This window comes from Limanda limanda, chromosome 15, assembly GCF_963576545.1.
Source record: "Limanda limanda chromosome 15, fLimLim1.1, whole genome shotgun sequence".
Lineage (NCBI taxonomy): Eukaryota > Metazoa > Chordata > Actinopteri > Pleuronectiformes > Pleuronectidae > Limanda > Limanda limanda.
The window spans coordinates 6,834,420-6,856,779 of NC_083650.1; the positions used below are offsets into that span (position 1 = coordinate 6,834,420).

A 22,360-nucleotide genomic window follows, 5' to 3' on the forward strand; every position below is an offset into this window, starting at 1 on the left:
ATCTGCCCAGACAACATAAGCCTCTTACTGTGACCGTGATTTCGTGGGTTGCATGCGACTTGGCGCGAATCCCCGGAAGTCCAGTGAACAATGTCTTGGCCTCTCAGGCGAGCTCCCGTGAGCACCGCAGCTGGGCCGGACCGGAGCGGATCAGTCATGCTCCGTGACGGGATGAAGCTTGGTCTTCTTCTGCAGGGATGTGCGGCTGCGTGGAGCCGGTTGAAGATCGTGTGGAAAAAGAATAAAAGTCCGTGTCTCACTCGTCCCGAGTGAGATTCCTGTTTTGTCTTTTCAAGTTAAAACAGGAAAAGTCCTTTCCAAAATAAAACGTCGACTAAGATGAAAGAATAAAAATGAAATGAATTCAAATAAATGTCTTAAACAAACGTCTAATCGCCTCCTTAGTTACTGAGTCGTGTGTTTAGGCCCCTGGAGGGTCTGGATACGACCTGAGCATCTGAGGACAAAGAGAGTGTTAGTCGCCTCCTTTAGCGACTGGAACCTTGGGTCAGACCGGAGGAGGCCTAACTGGAACGTCAGTGCTGGAGTGAAAAAGAAGAGGACAAAGAGAGTCTCTTAAAAATACCGAGTTAACTATTAAGACCCCTAGGGGTCCTGTTGTCGCTTGGGCATCTGAGTGAAGAGAGGGATTTCTCTGATTCCAGGGGTTTTGTATCCCTGGGAGGAGGCCAGCCTCCTTGGAGGAGGGGTCAGGGGTCAGTGTGGCCTGCGGCCAATGGAAAGGTCAGGATTTGGCCCCCAGGGGCGGGCTTACATTGGGAACCCAGGAAGTGACCTGCTGCCACATGGAGATAAGGGCCCATGCTGGATTTCAAATGTAAGGGGTTTCCCGAGCCTGGCCTAAGGTTTTACGACTCTTTGTTCTAAGTCGGATCACTGGGCCTTGCCCAACACCTGTCTATTCAAAGTTTGGTGAAGCCTGACTGACGACGTAGAATCCTCAACTTGAGGATTAGAGTCTGTTCTCATGCAGACTCTAATGAAGGATGAGGAATCCCAGTATCACGTGTCCAAATCCCACCAAATTCCACACTGCACTTGCTGTGTGAAGCCGATTAGATGAAAATTATAGATAGATACAGGCAAACAGAGATTTCTGGAATTAGTAGATAGAACGATGAAGCCCCAATCCCGGGTTGTGCTGCGTTCAGTGTTTCCACACATGGATTCTGAGCCAACAATAACAAAGCTGGATGTTGGAGAACTGGACGTCTTATAATCAACTTTTCACGGTTTGATTTTACTCCCTGACATCTTCTCTCTTGGAAAAAAGGGAATATTAGGTCCTCATCTCCAGCTTGTTCTGTGAATCTGGAGCAGAGGAAAGCTGAGCAAAAGAAATCAATCCCACATTGCAGCATCTCTTCTTCGACTTACTTCTCCAACTCCCAATTCCCTCCCCCTCTACGTCTCACTCTTCGCCTCCCACTCTCCTGTTTTCCCTCTTCTTCACGCTTCATTTACCTGCATCATATTTATTCACATAAGTTCTACTCGGCTCTCTCCTGGCACTGTCACTTGATCAAGTCATTTGCCCCTTCCCACCTTAACACTTACCCCCCTCTCCTCTTCCCTTCTCTCACAGCCCTCACTCTGACTCCTCTCCTCCAATCCTCCACCCGTTCAATCCTGCCCTGACACTTTCTCTCCGTAAAGAAGAACCACGGTTGGGTGCAATAAATTCAAAATGGCAATTTTTGCGTCGATGAACCATAACAGTTTCCGTGGCAGCGTGTGTTACGGGTCAACAGCTGCTGAGGAAACTATTTTTATTAAGACGGAGTTTAACTTCGATCACCTCTGAAGCTCTTCATAAAGGTGTCACCCCAAAGTTCTTAAGATGACTGAACGTGTCCTCACCTCAGTCAGACCCGGAGGAGATTAAGGCGCATCCTGATAAATGACGTTCCTGTGATTAAATACACACATAGAACACTTTTTTCCTAAGTGTGGTGACAGCTCTTGGCCTCAGAGACAAAATTCATGCACTTTCCCATCTCTCAGCATTATCATCATGACCGTAATGTATTTCCCTGAAACTTCTTCGGGACCGGCTTGTAAGATCTAGTGACACCTAGAGTTCACTGAAGACTCCACCATCACCGTCCCTTTTCCGAGCATGTGTGAGAACCTACGGTGGCCTTCAGGGAACAGAATAATGTCAAAGGGACCTTTTTCCACCCAGTGTCTATTCAGGGCTATTTTATAAACATGGTGGTGAGATGTTCTGATTTAGAAACCTGCATCTGGAGAGAACACAGCTATTCTTACTTTTAGGTGATCACAAACTAATGAAAACAATAATTGTGAATATTTTGTTTCTGCCAATAGATCCACATAAATCCTACAGGCTGGTCCTTTAACCAATTGTGCAATGTTCTTTCAAACAGGAGGAACCTTTTGTGATGGTGGCAGAAAACATTCTGGGCCAACCCAAGAGATATAAGGGTTTCTCCATCGACGTCCTGGACGCCCTCGCAAAGATCCTGGGTTTCAAGTACGACATCTACCAGGTCGGAGACGGGAAGTACGGCTCGGCGCTCTCCAATGGAACTTGGAATGGCATGATTGGAGAACTCATTGGCAAGGTTAGCGTGTTCTCCCTTTATCTCAGTCAGTGTCCAGACTTTGGTCTAAATCATTTTTCTGGGAGTCAAGCCATGTTGTCTTGTTTTGAAATGGGGGACCAATTATAGGGGTCAGCAAAGTGGAAATGATCAGAAAGACACTGCTAGGCCAACTGCTCTTATCTGCAAATCCATTTCCTCCGGTCGTTGATATCATCGATTGTTTGAAGTGGGTCGGATTTTGGATTTCAGATTTTTGGATGGTATCTGACAAAGTTTCAGAACATGACAAAGGGTGTTATGGATCATGATGATAATGGGATGTTCAGTTGTTTTGTTAGAGGCCGAGGATTTCATGATTTCAATTACATAATGGCTAAATAAATGATATTTGTCTGTACATATTTACATTTTAAATGTGCAATCTACAGTATTTATCTCTTAAAGGTCTTTAAATGTATGTTTCTGTTGAGAATTTCAAATTTTTAAGCCTATGAGCCAGCCACAGCCATGGCCTCAGGCAGAATAGTTTTAGACTGTCGGATTTTCATGAATGCAATATTTAAGGAACAACTATTTTGCTTGGACTCAAAGAATAACTGTTAACATTTTGGCGGCCAAAGGATCAACGTCACTGTGACCTCCAGAAACACTTTTTGGCCTCTGGAACTTTTCAAAGGACCTTTAGAGAATTCCTCATATTTGCTAAAAATATGGCAAATACTTGGACTCAAATAAGAACTGATTTTCTAGGTCGAAGGTCAAAGGCTGAGGTTATAAATCACAACATTTCTCAAAGCTTGAGAATTAAATTGCAAATTATTCCTCATTTTCACACCAATATGTAATTCACTGAAGTGATGAGATTTCATATTTTAAAAGGTCAAAGACCAATTTCATAATTTCTGCTCATTATTTTACTCCATTAATCAGGACCATGGGGGGGGTTAATTCTTGTTTATGACTCTTAAGTAACATATATATTTATATATATGACTGTTTATCATATGGAGCTGTGTGATAGAACAATGTAGTTTTGAACACGTCAGTCTCAATGTGATCCCTGTCACTATTGTTTCAGGGGAAAATATTTATTACTTGATGAAACACAATTTGGTGAAGATTTAAGATTTTAATGTTCAAATACCACTGAGTGTATATAATGCAGACTTGATTCCAGGATAAGCAGGAGCACAAAATCCTAATGATGTTTTCTTACTGTGGAGTTAATGAAGCTGCAAGAAAATGAAGGTGCACAGTTCGTCTGGGGAAGAAGCTCAGGGAAAGTACATTTACTGAATGATGGAAAGTTCACTGAAATTGAAGCAGATTTAAAATGTGCACATTATGTTTCCTTCCAATTTAGCCACTTCCTTCAGAGATCTGTCCGAAAAACTGGGCTGATCATGTTCCTAAACAAAAATACATAATAAAGTTCAGTTTCTTTTAGAATGAAGTTTATTGGTTCATTTGAAAAGTCCTCAAAGTGAAAATGACTAAATGGTGACTTTCCGTCCACAGCGAGCGGACTTGGCGATATCAGCCATCACCATCACCCCCGAGCGCGAGAGCGTGGTGGATTTCAGCAAGCGCTATCTGGACTACTCAGTCGGAATCCTGATGCGCAAGTCCGAGGAGAAGATCAACATTTTTTCTCTGCTGGCACCGTTTGATCTGGCAGTGTGGGCGTGCATCGCCGCAGCCATCCCTGTAGTGGGCATCATGATCTTCCTGCTCAGGCGCATCCAGGCGGTGCGCTGCCAGAACAGTGCAGGAGGACATCCGCCGCCTTCTGTCTCCACTTCACTTCAGAGTGCCATCTGGATCGTCTACGGTGCTTTTGTGCAACAAGGTGGGTGATGTAGTTTTATTCTGGCCGCAAACCACGAGCCAGCACAGCAGTTATAAAGTATGCATTTGTCATGATGCAGGACAGCCAAGGCACGACAGCTTTTCAGCCCTGCTAAACACACAGCAAACATATGTGTGCGTCTGTGTGTGTGTGTGTGTGTTTGTGTGTGTGTGTGTGTGTTAAAGTCAGTGCCATTATTAAAATGAATATAAACCTGATGGCTCTTTCCGTTCAGTGGCACATGAAACAGCAGAAATGCCGTTGTCAAATGCAAAACTGGATATAAACCAGAAATATTTGAAGGGATTCAGGACATATATTGAAAAAGTCCAATCAATACAAAATGCACACGTGAATGTCACAGGACAATAAATGCTGATGCGCTGGTGAGTCAGTTTGAGGCACAACGCCCACCCCAGCGTTTTTCTAGAGGTGCCCTTGTCCCATCTTTAGCCTGGTGGACATCCAGGTGTGTCTGGTGTGGATAAATGACTCACTTCTGCAGCTGATGTTAAAGCCTGAAGTGCATCTATCACAGTCTGGCACTTTGCCTTTGAGCCTTTTTTTAACCTAACACCCACTGTATTTCAAGAGAAGCTAAATTCCACGTCCATTCCCTATCTTTCCTATTTGTCTCCGGCTCGTGTTCCACCGTTGCCACTTTTTGTTCCAGTCAAGTGGATTGCATTTTTTTTTTGCTCCTCGTGAAGACGTGGGTCGCTTTGATATGGATCTGACCGCTGATGCATAGCGTGCCTTTGTCAGAGAGCATAAACTTGGCCACAGTGTCCCCCTCCCCTATGATTCTGTAATGATATGCCAACACTCGGCTGTCTCTCGCTGTGTGTCCACTGCAGATTAAACTATCCACCCACAGACGCACAGACTTTCTTCAAACAGGGACTGTCCTTCTTTTGTTCTGTAAGGAGGTCAGGGGGAGATGCATGAAATCATCTGAAACTGTCGAGGAGAACCTGTAAAAAGAAAGTAACAAGACAGGTCCCCTCTTGTGATCAGAGAGTTTAATCAATTTATTAAAAAAGATGAAAGTGACTGCACCACAAAGTGGATTGTTGCAGTCGGGGAAAGATCCGGTAAAACTTTAGATGCACACTTCACATTTGATGACCTTAAGAAATCAGTCAAAGCCGTGTGTAATAAAAGTGACTGATGCTTTAGTGCGATGCATCTGACAAGGCCTTCAGTTTCTGCCCGAGCTGTCCTCAGGGTGCGGCCGTGTTGATTGTGACACTCTCAGACAAATATGTTTTCATTACATTTCACAATCCTGAATCTTTCAGATGACATTTCTGCGGCTCCACTCTTTGAAATTAGAATGAGTCCTGACATTTTTCTCATGCACCTCTCAAGCTGTTTTTTTTTGGGGGGGGGGGGGATTTTGAGAGAAAGAGTCAGAGTGACAGAGAAGAAGTGACGGTGGCAAAGTTCATGTGACAGACCAGTGTTCTGCCCTCAAAGAAAGATGGAATATAGCAAGGAACTAACAATAAGAAAAGGAAAATTAATGATTATTACACGGTTAATTAGGGTTGAGATGTATAATAGAAAAGGAAAAGCTTGAAAGAAACATTTCAGTGCAGACAAAATAAATGATACTGTAGTGAGTATCATCTCTGAAATGACGGATTACACCAATGAGCTGCTAGCACCATTAGATTTCCCACTCATCACTAGTTTACTAAGCCATTTATTTAAGTAAAGCGCAAATGTAGAGTCATCACTCTGAGACAAGAAATGTGTCTGTTCTTTCATAGAATTTGTACATTTCATTAAAGCTTGTTTGAAATAATAAAAACAATCTTTTTAAAGCATTAATTAAGATCATTAATACCAATAAATAACATTATTTTCTTGGTTCTCTCATGATATCGAAGCTAGTTGAAACAATAACATCAGGCTATGAGAACCGGATAATAAAATAATACAGCATTTTGTCAGTATTTACACCAAACTGGAGATTAGAGCTTGGATCTTGTGTGGTGGAAAGCATATGATGCTGCTGGTTCACTGTGAAGATGATGATGGTTTGTGCAGTTTTAATGCGAATGCTTCCCCCACCTTCACGTCCACAGGCAGCGACTCCATCCTGGGATCAGTGGCTCTGCGGATCGTGATGGGCAGCTGGTGGCTCTTCACCCTCATCGTGTGCTCGTCCTACACAGCGAACCTGGCTGCCTACCTCACAGTGTCACGCATGGACAACGCCGTCAGGTAACACAACCTCCAGTTAACATTATGCCTTAAAGTCAAATGAAACCGCATCACATTATGGGATGTAAATTGCAAGAGGAAGCAGAAATGTGTTCCTACATTAAACACAATGCTACCGGAACTAAAAAAGTTCAGTCTGGTAAACTCACTTCTTGTCTTGAGACATTTCTTCAGATTTCAAGCAGTGACACAAAAAATCGTTCTACAAGTGTTTTCACAAATACCGTTGTGCTCTGGCTTTAAGCTTTAAAGCCTCTGTGCGTTGTCATGCATGTCTGCAGTGAATGCACCGTATGTGTGCGTGTGCCTCGCGGTGCACTGTGGCCATTATAGAGTCGAATTTCTCATGTTCTATTGAGTGTTTTCTGGAGGTAGCATGCCTTATGTTTTTCAATATCTTCACCCCAGGAGCAGCTGCTGTGGATGGAGGTTGATTTGTGTGCATCTCTCATCTGCTGCTCTCTGTGCACAGTGTTTGCTCCGACTGCCTTTCTGTAATTTTTGACCTGCTGCTTAACAACTAGTCCGTCCTCAGTCCAAAGTCAGTTATTTGTCAGTGAATCCAATTTGTTGCTGTCTTTCCCTTAAGAATGGGCAGAGGGGCATTTGATTACATTGGGTCTGTCTCCTGCAAAACAAATAGTCACATGTGGACATGTGGAGACAGGCAGCGAATGCTAAGCAGCATCCAGCTCACCTGCGAAGACACCCTGTTTGTGTGTGTTTTTGTGTGTGTGTTTGAGTGTTTATGTTTGGATTGGCAATTACTGGAACTTTCTCAAAGTGCGTTTGCTACTGTTCGGGGAATGGAATCAAACTAATTGCAAATTATTGTGTTTAGAAGTTAGAGAGTAGGGGACTGTGACTGTGACTTTTAAATGGAAACAAGCAAAACATGATGAACATGACTCTCTGAGCGCTGTTCCCAATATTACACTTTGTTATTATTTCTTTGTATAACTCGTCGTAGATGTGAGATTCACTTCTTGGCTTTGTTTTGCAGAACATGTTTTTTTACATTCTTTTCGTTATCCATCCATCTCTTACCTATAGTTGGAGCCTACGTAGCCTGTAGTAAAAACAGTTTAAATCCCAGAATATGTATATTGGTTTCTTTACATTTCAAGCTTTTCATTTGTTCTTCATCGTTTTTCCTGACGTGCACATCTGAACCTGTCTAGTACCAGATCCTTACAGAAGTGCTTTCGATTGCTTATTTTATTATGTAACTGAGAAGAGGAATTACACCTCAGGTCCAACACCCTTAATGGACCTTTTCTTCTGTACTTAATTAAAGAAATTGACCATTTACATTGTTTTTAATCTTGCTTGAGATTTCCACTTGTCCCCTTGATGATTCAGTGAACTTAAAAACTGTGGGTTCTTCCATTCACCATTATAGAAGTGGGCATTTCTTTACTATTACTAATTTGCCTCATAAATCACAGGGCGGGCGACTCTGCATTAGTCCATAATTGTTCTAAATCAAACTTTTTGCTTAATAAATAAATTGTTAGATGTTGTGAACCTTGTTCTATGAAGACAAATGAAGGCATTTAGGACCATTTCAGATTCATACACAGGAGAAATAATTTTAAAAACACAACTAAATCAGACAAAACTCTTTTTAAGTCTCAGGGTGGGCAGTGAGTGGGAGTGAAGAGGAATAATTATTAATATTGTCTGAGGTACTTTAGCCAGGATTTCAGTATGATTCTTTGTGTCTAACACTACGTGGCCTTTTTTAAGCTTTTATAAAATGCCTCAGGACACGGAGGTGAAATTGTTTCCTTCCACAGTGCGACATAAAACTCTTTGTATGTTCCTCCGGTGAGAGAGAGCAAAAGAGAAAAGGCAGATTAGTTTCTTTATTTGTCCTTCAGGATACCATATGGATAAATACTTATTACGTGAACTCTTTGACTGAACACTGCTGTTCTTTTTAGTTGTTGTTATTGTGCTTTGATTGTTGAGTGCGATGGTTATGGTTTTTGTTGCCTTTTTAGGAACTTTTCCAGTATTAACACAGATCTTGTCAGGACCAGTTCACCTCACGCGGACCAAAGTTCACTCTTAATGAGCATTTGCTGAGGTCTTGGTTCAGTGAAGGGGTAAGATCTGAATTGTGGGTGGGTTGCGTTTATGGTTAGGTATGAATTCGTAATGGTTAAGGCTAGGGATAAGTTTAAGGTTATAAGCTGTACAAAATGAATGCTAGTCAATGCAAAGTCCTTCTAAGGATAGCTGTGTGTGGCTGTTTCTCTCCGTTTGTGTGTGTGTGTGTGTGTGTGTGTGTGTGTGTTTGTGTGTGTGTGTGTGCATGCTTTGCTTCGTTTAATCTTTGTTCAGCCATTATAACTAATGACCGGAGGGCCGGGTTGGACCTCTGTGTATTGATCGTGAATCAAAGTGTACGTTGCATGGCTTTGAGAAAGGAAAGCCAAACAAGGGAAAGCTCTTAACAATGTCCTCGCTACACATACACAGTGTGCATCAACCTTCAAATATAAATTTCATGATAATGTCACTCGTGAATCGTTTAATTCTTTAGGTATCGTTGAAACTGGGCCATCTCTTTATTGTTTGTTCATATATATATCTGCTCTTTTAGTTCTTCTATTTACTGCAGTTTGTAGATCTAAATATTCGGCGTGTGGATTTATCTCGAAATCTATAATTCCGCAGTGCTCCATAGGTCAAGATAACTGTGCACTCGCATAAAATTAAGCTGTTGAAGCTGAACGTTTTACTCTGTGCTGTAACGCCTGGAGTTTCATCTGACAGAATAAGCCCGAGACCATGAAACATCTAATCAGTTGTTTCTTTCTCTCACTTGCTTTTCCTCCCCCAAAACAACCACTGCTACACCATATAGGCTTCTAATTAAACGGCTGAGTAAGTCCAACCATCTTGAGATAAGCTATTGGATTGTCTCATTTTTTTCGGGGGGAAACTGCAGAGAAAGAACATTCTTGGTTTTTGTAAACATGCTGATGTTTCTCTTGTATTTGGATTTTAGAAAGAAATGCAGGACGAGCGCCGAGGCAGAGTTTCAAACAAATCGACCCAGTGCATGTCGAGGAAGCCGGTAATCTTCTGGGTGGATTGTCGTTGCACTGGAAGCAAACCCTAATTACAAAGACATTGGCATTTAGCAAATATGATGCTGTACAAAATTGCCAATTATCTTAACATATAAAATACAGCTGCTGCTTTCTCACTGCCCACACAGCATCTGCATAAAAGGCATTTTAATCAGGAGGGACTAGTTTTCACATATAGAGTGTGTGGTGTGTTTTGTTTATGTATGTGAATAAGTAGATGAGAGTTTGTTGCAGACTATTAATTAGTGGTTAATGTCCAATCATTTCAGTACGAAACCCAACCAGCCAACCTGGTCATCACTGGTCTGTTTGCAGTCGCTGGCAGAGCCGGACAAACTGGCCGACGGGGGAAAGTGTTGGCATCGAGGTCTGAAGCAGCAGGCGTCACACAGGGAGCTAATTTAGTTGATGAAGAGCACGCTGATTAGTGATTTGCTCCGTTGTGCATTAGAGAGGGAGCTGGTATAGTTTCCGGCTTGGTGATTTAATGGAGTGAACCAGGAGGGAGTTAACGCTAGATTTTTTAAATATAGGGAAAATATTGCTATAGGGAAGGATACAAACAAAGAGGCTGAGGTGGGTTAATGAATGGAAGTGGAGAGGAGTGTTTCCTGAGTTGTTTTGCATCATGTTTGTAGAAAAATGAGAAACATGGTTGTGATTTTAAAAGCAAATATATTGAAAGCACAACAGCTTTGGAGGCAATGTACATGTAAAGCATGTAAGAAATGGAACAGTAACATTTTATATGGTAATTTATAGTAAAGGTGCAGGATGTGAATTGTTATGAAACACAAGATTGGAAACAGATAACCTCAAAAACAAGAAAACAAAATAAAGCATTTTCAAGTCACTTGTAAACAGGGGACATCAGACTTGTGCATTAGTTATGTATGATACAGTATTATATAACCACACGAAATGTTTATTTTCCCTTAAAAGTCTATCATGTGAAAAGTCTATAATTGTTCTATATACATTTCACATTGACAGAGAGGGAAAGAGCCACATGGTTAATTGGGCCTTTATAACTAACTCACACCAGCTGCAAATAGAAAATAGTTTTCTTATTTCCTGTCGTTTTTCAAATCATCTTTCTATCAACTCTTGTGAACTAATATGTCTGTGGTGTGCGATGTCGGCTGCAGGTCGTTTCAGGACCTGTCCAAGCAGGTTGACCTGGTGTACGGGACGGTGAGGGACTCGGCCGTGTACGAGTACTTCCGGGCGAAAGGCACCAACCCCCTGGAGCAGGACAGCACATACGCCGAGCTCTGGAAGACCATCAACAAAAACAATGGCTTCGAGAACTCCGTCTCTGGCCCATCAGATGGGATCAAGAAGGTGAGAATTTAGGTCCCAAATAAAGTTTTTAGTGTCCATAGGACTCATGTTGCCTTTTAGATTTCTGCAGACTTCTTTTGAAAAAGCTGTTTCTCGAAAAACCAAACAAAAACAAATATTCTTGTTTTTTTCTTGCACAAACTGAAAAAAAAAAAAATAATGTTGATAAATGCAATTAATTTCTTGCTAAGTAAATAATATACAAACATAAGCATAGCCTTGATGATAATTAACATTTCACTCTCGCCAGGTAGGAACAAACTTTACGCTAGTTCAGTAATTTCCTCCCCTGATTGACAGACGAATGTAAGTAAAGTGATATTTTTTAATCTTGTGGAATATTAGATATTTTAATTATTCTCACAAACTCAGTGTGCTGCTCAATTAACTTTTAATGTGTTCTCTCTCTTCTCCGTCCTCTTTGTAAAGACAGTAACAAACACACACTCATCTACACAGACACACTCGCAGAGAGCAGAATGAAGAATAATCCATAATTAAACAAATCACTGCGGAGTCGAGACAAATTCACTTTAAAACATTATACAACTTTATTATTTGAGCGGCTTACTGTCGTCAGGCCAGTTGCCTAGATACTACATACATCAATGGAAAACCCCCTCATCTCCTTTTTAACTCTGTTCGTATTTCTATATTCAATGATGATAAATTAATAAATTGTTATTTATAGCGAACAAACTATTGCATGTTTCTCATTCTGCCTTGAGTCAGAATCACAGTGGAGTAGGAATACGATTTCTCCTTCATGAGTAGTATTTAATTAAGGTGAGTGAACTTGAGAACTAATGAGACGTGAGGTGGAAAAGTCTGTTTTAAGTGTGTTTGTTGAAAGCATTGTCTCCGTCTGGAGGGGGAGGAGCCACAGAGGTGTGGACCAACACATCTCAGCTGTTGTTGTTCCACATATTCTCCACAGTCTGAGCTTGAGGCCACAGCAGATGATTGTGTTGTGTGAAAACTCTACACGCACACGTTAAGAACAGTTGAGTAAATTTAAACATGAAAACAAGAAATTAGATGTGTGAAATACATTTTAAATGAACAGAGATATAAGGTAGATTTCTTCAAGAACATGGTATTTAATATCATAAAGAGAAGTGAGGATTTTTAATGCCTCGGTGCCTGAGACGTTATGTTTTTAAGTTGTGTCTGTAAAAAACACTATTTCTCAAAAAAAATGATTGATGAAAAATCTCTAAATTAGGGACAAACATTAAATCGACGTAAGAATAAACTGATTCGATTTTGTTGGTCAAAGCTCAAGGTCAGTGTCAATTCATTTTGCCTTGTTAATGCAATATCTCCGAAAAAACATCCAGGGAATCCTTTCAAATTTGGTACAAACTTTCACTTGGACTCTCAAATGAACTGATTTGATTTTGGGGGTGCAACGTCAAAAGCCATCACGTTGATATATTAACTCTGCTTTAAGGAATACCTTCAATTTCTGACCACGTGACATATTCTCAAAGTTTACGTGATTATATTTCTGTGGAGTAAAGGTCACAGTGACCTCCTATTGTTGGGAATGCAATTTGTTGGTCACTCTTTGTCTCTCATAAACACACATGTGCGTCATTTTCAAATTCCCAGACGAAGCGCGAGTCCTATGCCTTTCTGTGGGACATGGCGGTGGTGGAGTACGCCGCTCTGACAGACGACGACTGCACGCTGACCGTGGCGGGAAGCAGCATGAGCACCCGAGGCTACGGCATAGCCCTGCAGCACGGCAGTCCTTACAGAGACCTCTTCTCTCAGAAGTACGTGTAATCACATCCCACACACTGTAAAACCAAGTGATGTTTATTGATTGTGAAGCATTAATTGGACTTTGAACTCACTGGTGTCTGAATAAAAAAAAAACTTTAAATTGCTTGAGATAATTAGAGAAAATCGAAGGCTTATAACACGTCAGCTCATCTGTAATTACCCTCCTGAGCAAAATATTTTCATAACCAAGACAACACAAGGCCAGAGCTGTGAAAATATGATCCAAGTTTTTCTAATCTGTTGTTTCTGTTTTAATTCTGTGTAGATATTAGCTTAGTACAGATTTAGAGGAACATTTTTTATATTCTCTGTTCATAGCATTTGCCCGTTGTTTTTGTTAAATCTGTATTTTTCCCCCCAGACACAAGACAGACTGTCTTTTCAGTGCAGCCTTACAAGAATGATATAAGTGAATTTTAAATCGGGGCAGCAAGCTTTCTCCTCCAAGTAAAATCTAAATTCAGAACAAACAACATCTGAAATTGGAGGATTGATCACTCAAACTGTTCCAATGGTGAAAGATCCAAAACACATCACCAGCAAGAAAAGAAACTGGTGAATATTTGAAGGCGTCTGCAATTGTGATCTTTCATTTGTTTCCCTATTATTTAATGTCAGACGCCGTGGCAGCTGTGTGTACATGTCTGCGTGTGCCCTTTTGCTCTGAATGGATTGTGCAGGCTCGTGCTCGGGCGCATATGTGCCAGTCACCGTTGAAGAGGTTGAATAATGCTGCGCAGGAAGTTAACCGCTCCGATGGGACAGATTCACTGTCTCAGCCGTCATCGGTCTCCACCAGGACATCCCATACATCAGCCTTCTGGACGCTAACTAATGGACTGACTGTAGTATTTGATCATCTTGGGTTTCCGCGCTCACAGTTTGATGTGAAACCGATTCGTCTTGCTGTAGTTTTCCTCCCCGTTGTTTACATAGAACTGGTCTTTCAGCTCTTGTCCGCTCTTAAGAGGAGTTTCAGCACTGCATCACTTAAATGTTTTATTCTCTGCTGCTGTGCGAACGGCAGTTGAACGGCATTTAACTCCCTATGGGTGTTAAATAAACTCAGAGTCAATACTAATACGGCCCATCATTATGATCTCCATGTAATTACAGTCATGCAGAGGAGTGTATTTTATTATCTGCCTTCATGTTTGTCTATGAAAATTATGAGATTTTTCCATTCCCTATTTCACCTACTTTGTTATTTGACTTGCACAGTAATTAGCATCGAACATTTTCTGAATCAATGCTCTTGAATGCTTGGTGCAGTGTCCTGGAGTGTTATCACATGGTGCTGTGCTGCGGCTGCATGTGAGAGTCCCGCTCACTCTTTCTTCTCCTCCACAGGATTTTGGAGCTTCAGGAAAAAGGCGACCTGGACATCCTGAAGCAGAAGTGGTGGCCAAAGAAAGGCCGCTGTGACCTGCAGAGCTACGCCGACGCCCAGCCGGAGGGACGGGCGCTGCACCTCCACAGCTTTGCCGGTGTCTTCTGCATCCTGGCTGCCGGGCTGCTGCTGGCCCTCCTGGTGGCCGCACTGGAGACCTGGTGGAACAGCAACCGCTGCCGAAGAGAGCAGCCCAAAGAGGTGACCACTGACAACTCGTCGGGCCAGGGCCCAGGCCTAAGCCTGCTAACCCAGAACCAGGCCATGGCGGCCACCATGGGTCCCCCTGCCCCTCCAAGGCCCCGGTCGAGACCCAGACCCCCGGGCCCCCCGGTCCTGCCCAGAGATGCCACTGCCACACTCTACTTTATGGATCCAGCAGGCGCCGACGCCAGCCCCGATTTAGTAGAGCTGCAGTACACCCAGTTGTAATAGGTGTGCCCCTAATGATAGTCCAGACATCATGTGGTCGATCTACTCATTCCTTCTCATGTTGGGGTGCTTTGTCAGGGACTTCTCTGAGGCTTCTCTCTCAAACACTCTCGCTGGGATTCTCTCTCATACCGATGCATAGACACTGCCTACAGCTTGGGCTGAAAACCAACCAGTCACTGGTGCTCGTGTGAGAGAGCCGCAGCCGCAGTGATGTCAGCAAATATATTGTTGAATTACAGTTTCAAAACCACATAATGAAATTGTACTTCTGAGTCACGACGTGCTTCAGTTGTACAATAGCTCTCTTTAGCTAATCCATTCAAGTCTTAATGCTTTAGAGCCCCGACTTCATCTCGCTGCTGTCGACTGGGCAGCCCCTCTGCATGAGGCGTCCAGACAACTAAGGCTTGACATGGATCCCTAAACTAAAGTGTGAGCAAAAGCAGATAGAGAAAAGAATCTGAGCCATGACCCGCCTGTCTGACGCGACAGTCCAACAATCCAACAAACCACTGGCCAAGGACACCCGGTTAAGACCCAGGCCTGTAATCACAGTCAATTGAGCTCCACCAATGCTGTTCTTTTTGGTGCAGACGAGAGTTTGAGTTGCTGCTGTTGATTTCTATTTCCGTCTGTGTACAGCTGCTCTCATAATAACCACATACTGCTGTCATGAGAAAACCTACAACAAACATCACGGTCTCATTTACGGAGCATAAGACGTGTTAAATGTGTTTTTGTCAGTACAACCATGAGTATGTTTGCAAATACATTTGATGCAGTAATCTTTTGATCGTTGAACACTTATCTTCAGGCTTGAAATGTGACTGCTAAAGATGTGCAGTGTACTTTGTTACACATTTGAATGCAGTGGAAGAGAAAATATATCAAAAGTCAATTATAAATTTGTCAGAACACAGCAGCTTAATCCACTGATTGAGGGAAAACACTAAACATGTGAGAAGCACAAACCAAAAAATTACGTCTCCCTTTTTCCAGTTTTATATTCATCTTAATCTAGAGTTTTAATTTTTGTCAGATAAAAAGAGCAAAATTCAAAGATGTTTACAATGATCATTTTTCACCACAATCGATGACAGTGAAACAAACAATCCATCCATCTTGTATTGCTAAGAGGAAACTCAAATAACCAACCCCACTGCGGCTGCTGCTGCTGCTACAGTCTGTTCAGCTCCCATTTGTTTACTATTATAACAAAAAACACTATAAATGATAAATGATTATATTATTTAAATTTGAGACTCATTTTACAGTTAGTAACCATTACTATGTTAGTAACTATCAAACTTATGTTGCATGTGTCGTGTGACATCCTGGTCCCATTGTGATTGAGTGATCGCCCCTGTGGCAAACTTTAATTAGCAGTTGGTTCAAGCTCCCTGCTACCAACGTTTTACAGTTTTCATTCAAGCCTACATTGAAGTGTTTAATATTCAGAAGGTAAATCACTTTTTTAATTGTTCGAAGCATCATGACAGCACAAGCACTCAGTATGTGGACATTGTGACGGCCATTTCCAACAACTGTAAGCCTCAACAATCATTATTAAGGAATAGTTGAGGTTTTTGAAAATATTATTATTTGCTTTCTTGCTGAGACTTTAGATTGAAAGAGTTAGACACCAGTCTTGAATCAGACTGTTACAGATCTTTCATCCGATTCTCAGTAAGAAAGCAAATAAAGAATAATTTCCAAAATGCTGAACTATTCTTTTTTGATAATTAATTGCAATTATATGTCAATACCCAGATTGACAGGGGGCCGTTTGAGTTATGTATCATTGTCTGATCTCCAGCAGGTGACTAAGGATTACGGTCTGGAAAGGGTCTCTGGTCCATTGACATATAATGACATTACGAGCACATCACCTGAAGGGAGGCGGCACATATGGACAGTCAGAGAGAGAGAGACTGGGAGGAGGCCAAGGCTCTTGACAAAGGTCAGGAGAGGCCTGACATACAGTAATGGATGGTCATTGGCTGTGTCAGGGAGAAGGGGCGGGGCATGGGGGCCGGGCAGGGGTAGATTGTAGTCGTTTCATCTGTCATCTCACCCCATAGTCCCTCCTGTTGTTTGCCCTCTTGTTTTTTGTCCTGTCTTCAGGGTGGCTTGACTTTAACGGGTGCATGTGTGGAGGAGAGGGTGCAGTCAAAAGTGAGCATGGTAGCATGAAGCCGGAAATATGCTTATTTTAACATGTGTGACATGCGTATGCAAGCGGAAGCAGCATGTCTGCCTCGCAGTCCGCATCGGTTTGGTGCGTCAGACGTGCACATACTCAGCAATTAATGCAAAATGTCCATCAGATAGAATGTTCCAAGTACTGGAACAGTCAGGGAAGCTACTCGCCATTATCACAATGTCTATTTTATCCCTCTTATAGCATTAGGACCCGCCGTCTGCACGGTAGCGCTCAAGTGATGGATTCACGGTCACATGGTCCCGGCGATACACGTGTGAAGGAATCGGGAGTCGGTCTAACCAATTAATTTAAAGTTAACTTTGACTGTTCAGTTTTGTCTATATCCCATCTGCTAACATGGAGTAGGCGGGATTTATGACCAACACTGCAGCCAGCCACCAGCCTCTAGAGGAATACTCCGGTTATATACGTACTACACAAGTAGTACATCACCTCTATGGGAACAAATAAATACCAATGCGAACGTGTGGTTAAAAAACAAGTTAATCTCCGGCTCTAGTTTGAAATAAACACATGCTCTCTCTCTTTTTGGCCTCTCCCTCTTCTCCAATATTTGTGGTGCCTTATTGTTTCTGGGTGAAACAAATTGATGAATTCCTCAGTTTGATTTACATGACTTTGATTAACTGATATTAATTGCTCTGTCTTTATTTGAGTTTTATTGTCACAAAGTCTAATTCATTGGATCGGTGCATCCATTGGAAGCCTTGTTAACGGCTGATGCTTTTCATGCAAGAGTCGATGTGTGGTCACTTAATTAAGGAGAAAATTTACACACTTCTGCATGAAGAGACATCTTCATTCAAGTTCATTTCAGATGTGGAGACATTAGCTTTTTATAACCCAATATTTAAGGCTTGGTGTTTAAGGGTAATGTCTCTCTCAAAGTCAACTGCTTGAAAAATCTATTATTATGAATTTATGTGTTTGGGTTTTGTAAATGAAGCAGAAATAAGCCAGTGTGTTGTTTCAGCATCCTTCAAACGCACATGAATATAACTGGCTGTGTGTTAGACTTTGTCTCACTGAATGAAAGAGCAGTCTGCTCAGCATGTACTGTGGTCGGTGGTTATGATGGTGATAATGAAGCAACCTTTATAACCTGTCTCCTTCTGTCTTCTTTCCCTCTCTATCCCCATCCTGTTCTTCCTTTTAAACTCCTCACCCCTTCCACCGCACATTCATTTCACTTTTATTCTTTATCACACTTGCTCTTAATTACATTTATGCTCTCCCTTCCATTACAACCTCTGCTCATCATCCTTTCTCCTGGCTTCTTTTATTCTACACATTCATTGTGGCTCTGGCTTTCTTTTCATCCGTCTCTAGGACAAAGAGGTGAACCTGGAACAGGTCCACCAGCGTTTGCACAGCCTCCTGGACGAGGACTTGGTTCACAAGCAGCTGCCGGGCCAGTCTATCGAGATCTCTGCCCTGGACATTGGCAGCATGCATCCCAGCCAGTCCCTGGAGGCCCTGTCTGCTCGGGACTACTCCCGGGGGTCGCGGCAAATGTCTGTGACCACCTTCCTGCAGGAGGGTCACGGGCCAGGAAGGACACTGGGTGCAGGGGCTGGCAGGACCTTGCCCCTGCCCCTCAGCAGTGCCACCATGCCCTCTATCCGCTGCAAACACAGGGCGCCCAACGGGGGTCTCTTCCGGCAGAGCCCAGTGAAGATGCCCATGCCAATGTCCTACCAACCAGTGCCAGGAGGACCCATCCCAGAAGCCGGCGAGCTCAGCCACGGGACATCAATCTGAACACGTTGAACATTCACAGACACTCAAGCTCAGACTGGAGAACTGTACAGAGCTGACAGTGTGAGGAGATATAAATAAAACACTAAAAAAAGGATTTTTATCACCAGTGAGGAGGAGTCAGTGGAAGAGGACTCGTGACAACACACTGGGACTTTAATGTACATACTTGTAAGTACAAAGAGAGATAGAAGCAACATTAAAAAGTGTATTTTGAATATTCTCAACAGTTGAGTTTAAAAAACACAAAAGTAAAAAAAAAAAAAAATTAAAAAAAATGACTGTTTGAATGGCTTTGTAAATTTTGTTCTTTATGAATAAAGGTGACAATTCTTTGTGGTTGTTTTCTAAGTGCCAAGTTCAAAGATGTTTTCTTTCAGATTAACATTAACTGAATGTACTGTAAGAAATCATGATGATATAAAAAAAAAGACATTTCACACTTAAACGACATTGGAAGAATTTACTTGTTTCGTACGAAAACAATAAAAATATGATACAAAAATGCAGATGTGTGTTTGAAAACATTTGGATTGGTGTTGTGATGTCAGTGAGTATCTGCGACTCTGGGATTATTTATACAAAGGTGTAAAACAAGGAAAGCCTGAAATGCTTACGCAATTTACTATTTTTCTTAATTCAAAAAATTTAAAACAAATTAATGTTAATGTTGTTTTAAAATAAGCATCCTAACCCAACCACCTATTTATTGTATTGAATTTAAACTTAATGAAACTTCAGCTCATCCCAGACTCTCTTCATTCCCTCTTTGGTTTCCATGCTGGAGGAGTTCCTGAATTATGTTTACTGCCAGAAATCTTGATGGGTTTCTATGTTCAGGAAAAAGTTTTAGGTGAATGGCTGCATAAGTTTAAATTAGATCACTTTAAATCTACCTTTGGGGAAAATAAGAGTTAGTTCTTCACCGGATTTTCATTTGTTGGGGTTATTTTGAAATAGAATTTCATCTTTACCAGTTCCAACCAACAATGACGACCAGGGAGAAGCAAGAATGACTCCCAAAACAACACTAGTGGCCATTTTACCGGTTTTTAATCCGTTTAATAGCAACTCATAATTGAACCACCTGACAACCACCCTGAGGGCCACCTTGGCAAATCTATCAACACACATCTACAAGAGAAACAGAAAACTGCCCGTGTGGGGAATAGAGGATAATTGCTCACATTGGAGCTGACTCACAAGCCACCTCCACTCCATCAGCAGCCCAGACGGACACATATACGGGGGCTGTGTTAACAAACCGGGGGGCCGATGCCAGCACCAGCACCAGGGGCCCCACATGGAGACAATAGCTGGGTGGACGTCCAGTAGAGATGTCCAGAATCTGCAACCAACTGTAATTCATCCAGTCAAACAAAAAACAACCGAGAGGAAATGTCACACATTCATGAACAAAATACTTCCGATATGAGTAAATATCTGGTTTTGACGATAAAAGTATCTTCCTGAAATAGAGAAATTATGGGAAATAAAGCAGCAGCTGTTGATTTGTATGAAACTCAAAACATTAACCATTTCCAGCTCTTTATATTTGTGTATTTATTTTTTGCTATGGTATTGGATTATTGCCTGAAACAAGTAATTTGAAAATGTCCCCTTTGGTTTTCGGAAAATCGATTTCACTACTTCTATTTTTCCCCAAATCATCAATCAATAATAATAAACTAAAAAAACTACATTACTTTGGGTTAGGGTAACGTTATGAACACGCTCACGCACTTGCTGAGAATTTCCCTGCTATATTCTCACATGGACTCACTCGGACATTTTATTCGGAGGCTCGCACGGAGAGTTGCAGAAAAAGTCAGAGCAACTGTCTCAGACATTTGTGTTTCTAACTTAATAAACTCAGTGCTGACAGCAGGCAGCAGCTTTCCCTTCACATTATGTCAGTCTCTTACACACCTGTCTAACTGACATGAACGTGAGAATGCTGCTGCTAGTGTTTAAAATAATGACTGAAAACAGGAGGGATCATTTTGTGTATATAATATAATAATACAAAATATTACAAGAATCATTGATTCCAGTTTTACTATTTAGTTAAGACAATATAAGACATATTTCCTTTTACTACTTAGATATAACAGATGTATTCTTTTGTAGCTCACCACTACAGATGCAACTATTTACTTTTTTTCTGTGACATGAAGTTTTGAAAATAACTTTTTCACCATCACCGACTTGAGGAAAAACAAATGTGTGTCCATCATCAGCTGTGTGGTGACTGCAGGAGTCAATTAAGGTTTTACTGTTCGCTATTTTTTCCTGTATTTCACCATCACTGACCCACGCTCTCGTCCCGATGACGCCGGTGACTATTATCTGCCTCCACTTCTACACATGGAGCCTCCATCTGCTGGTTTGCACCTGAAGGCAAAGCGTTGAACCGGGAGAAAATAATCGAGAACTCTGGAGGAGTCACTGCTGCAGCAACACGGACATTATATCTCACTACCAACACCGGTACGACGCCTGGTTCAAGGGCAGGTAGCACATTGTGTGTCCAGGTGAGGTGGTTTCACTTCGACCGCACCCTGCCCCCTAAAGTTGAAAAGTTCAAAAAGCAAGTAAGGCTTTTAAAATTGCCTCCCTCCAGTGTGAGAGTGTGTGTGATGCATTTTAGCATAACCGAGCGAGGAGATCTGTCTGAGCTCATGTGCGTTGAGATTGTTGATTTGCCCCCGTCACTTCTCCTGCCTCTCGATCCTGCCCCCCAGTCTCGGACGTGGTGCTGAGCAGAGCTCTGAAGTCTCCATGGCTGCGCTCTAAGGAGCCACTGACCTTGTTCTTGAGAGCGGAGCCGAGTCCTGTCAGGGACGCACTTCCTGTTTGTGCCTCGTACAAACACTCCACTGCTACCACTTTGTGTCAAGTCTCATCTTGTGACATGGCCTCTTTCACCCCCGCATCACACACAGCACACGCAGAGTCGCCGCCTCACATACAGATCCAGTTCTCCAGAGGAGCCACTGAGAAAACTTTCATCGGAGCATATTAGTGAAGAGTTCATCCAAAAAATAATTTTTTTTTTAACATTTCTTAATGCAGAATGAAGTTAATACACAATCTCCTCCTGATATAGAAATACAGCTAATGTGTTCTGCATGGAAGGAAATCTCCTAATGGCCTTATATGACTTGTAAAACCAAAGTCTCCACCAGTTTTTTCACGGAGCACATTATCACAAGAACAGGGACTTCGTAATTGTACAATTCTGCCATACATGACTCGCATGAATAGTCTGTATAATTAGCTTGTGTGGGCAGTGCGAGGCAATCTGCTGTAAAATAACTTCTATTCTCCCTGCGGGGAGATCACTGACCGTCTGTCCAGCTGCCTCTGCAGCCTCATTATCCATGCATTGAGCCATCATACCTTAAACTGCAACAGGGCTTTCACTTTCTGGTCCAGGGGGAAAGCTCTTTGCCTCTTTCACCCTCAAAACTTTGGATTTAATGATTTTCATTTAGAGGTTTCCATATTTAGTGTTTCCTGTCAAATAGGCTCCTAGCTTTTCTTTATATTAGAACAAATACAACTTATTGTACAACATTATGCAAAATAACCAGTTACAGGTAAATGGATAATGATTTTTTTTGTGTGTTTAAATCATTC

At 42.0% G+C, this 22,360-nt stretch overlaps 1 protein-coding gene across 1 annotated transcript in view; it reads left to right on the forward strand.

Moving 5' to 3' along the window:
• grid1a (glutamate receptor, ionotropic, delta 1a) overlaps positions 1–18,769 on the forward strand; it is a 213,958-nt gene extending 195,189 nt beyond the window's left edge. The window contains exons 10-16 of the mRNA XM_061087538.1: positions 2,412–2,609; positions 4,110–4,444; positions 6,538–6,672; positions 10,925–11,120; positions 12,735–12,901; positions 14,262–14,502; positions 18,290–18,769. Of these exons, the coding sequence (XP_060943521.1) occupies positions 2,412–2,609; positions 4,110–4,444; positions 6,538–6,672; positions 10,925–11,120; positions 12,735–12,901; positions 14,262–14,502; positions 18,290–18,721 (1,704 nt within the window). The 3' untranslated portion in view covers positions 18,722–18,769. The remainder of the gene's footprint in view (positions 1–2,411; positions 2,610–4,109; positions 4,445–6,537; positions 6,673–10,924; positions 11,121–12,734; positions 12,902–14,261; positions 14,503–18,289) is intronic.
• The last annotated feature ends 3,591 nt before the right edge of the window (positions 18,770–22,360 follow it).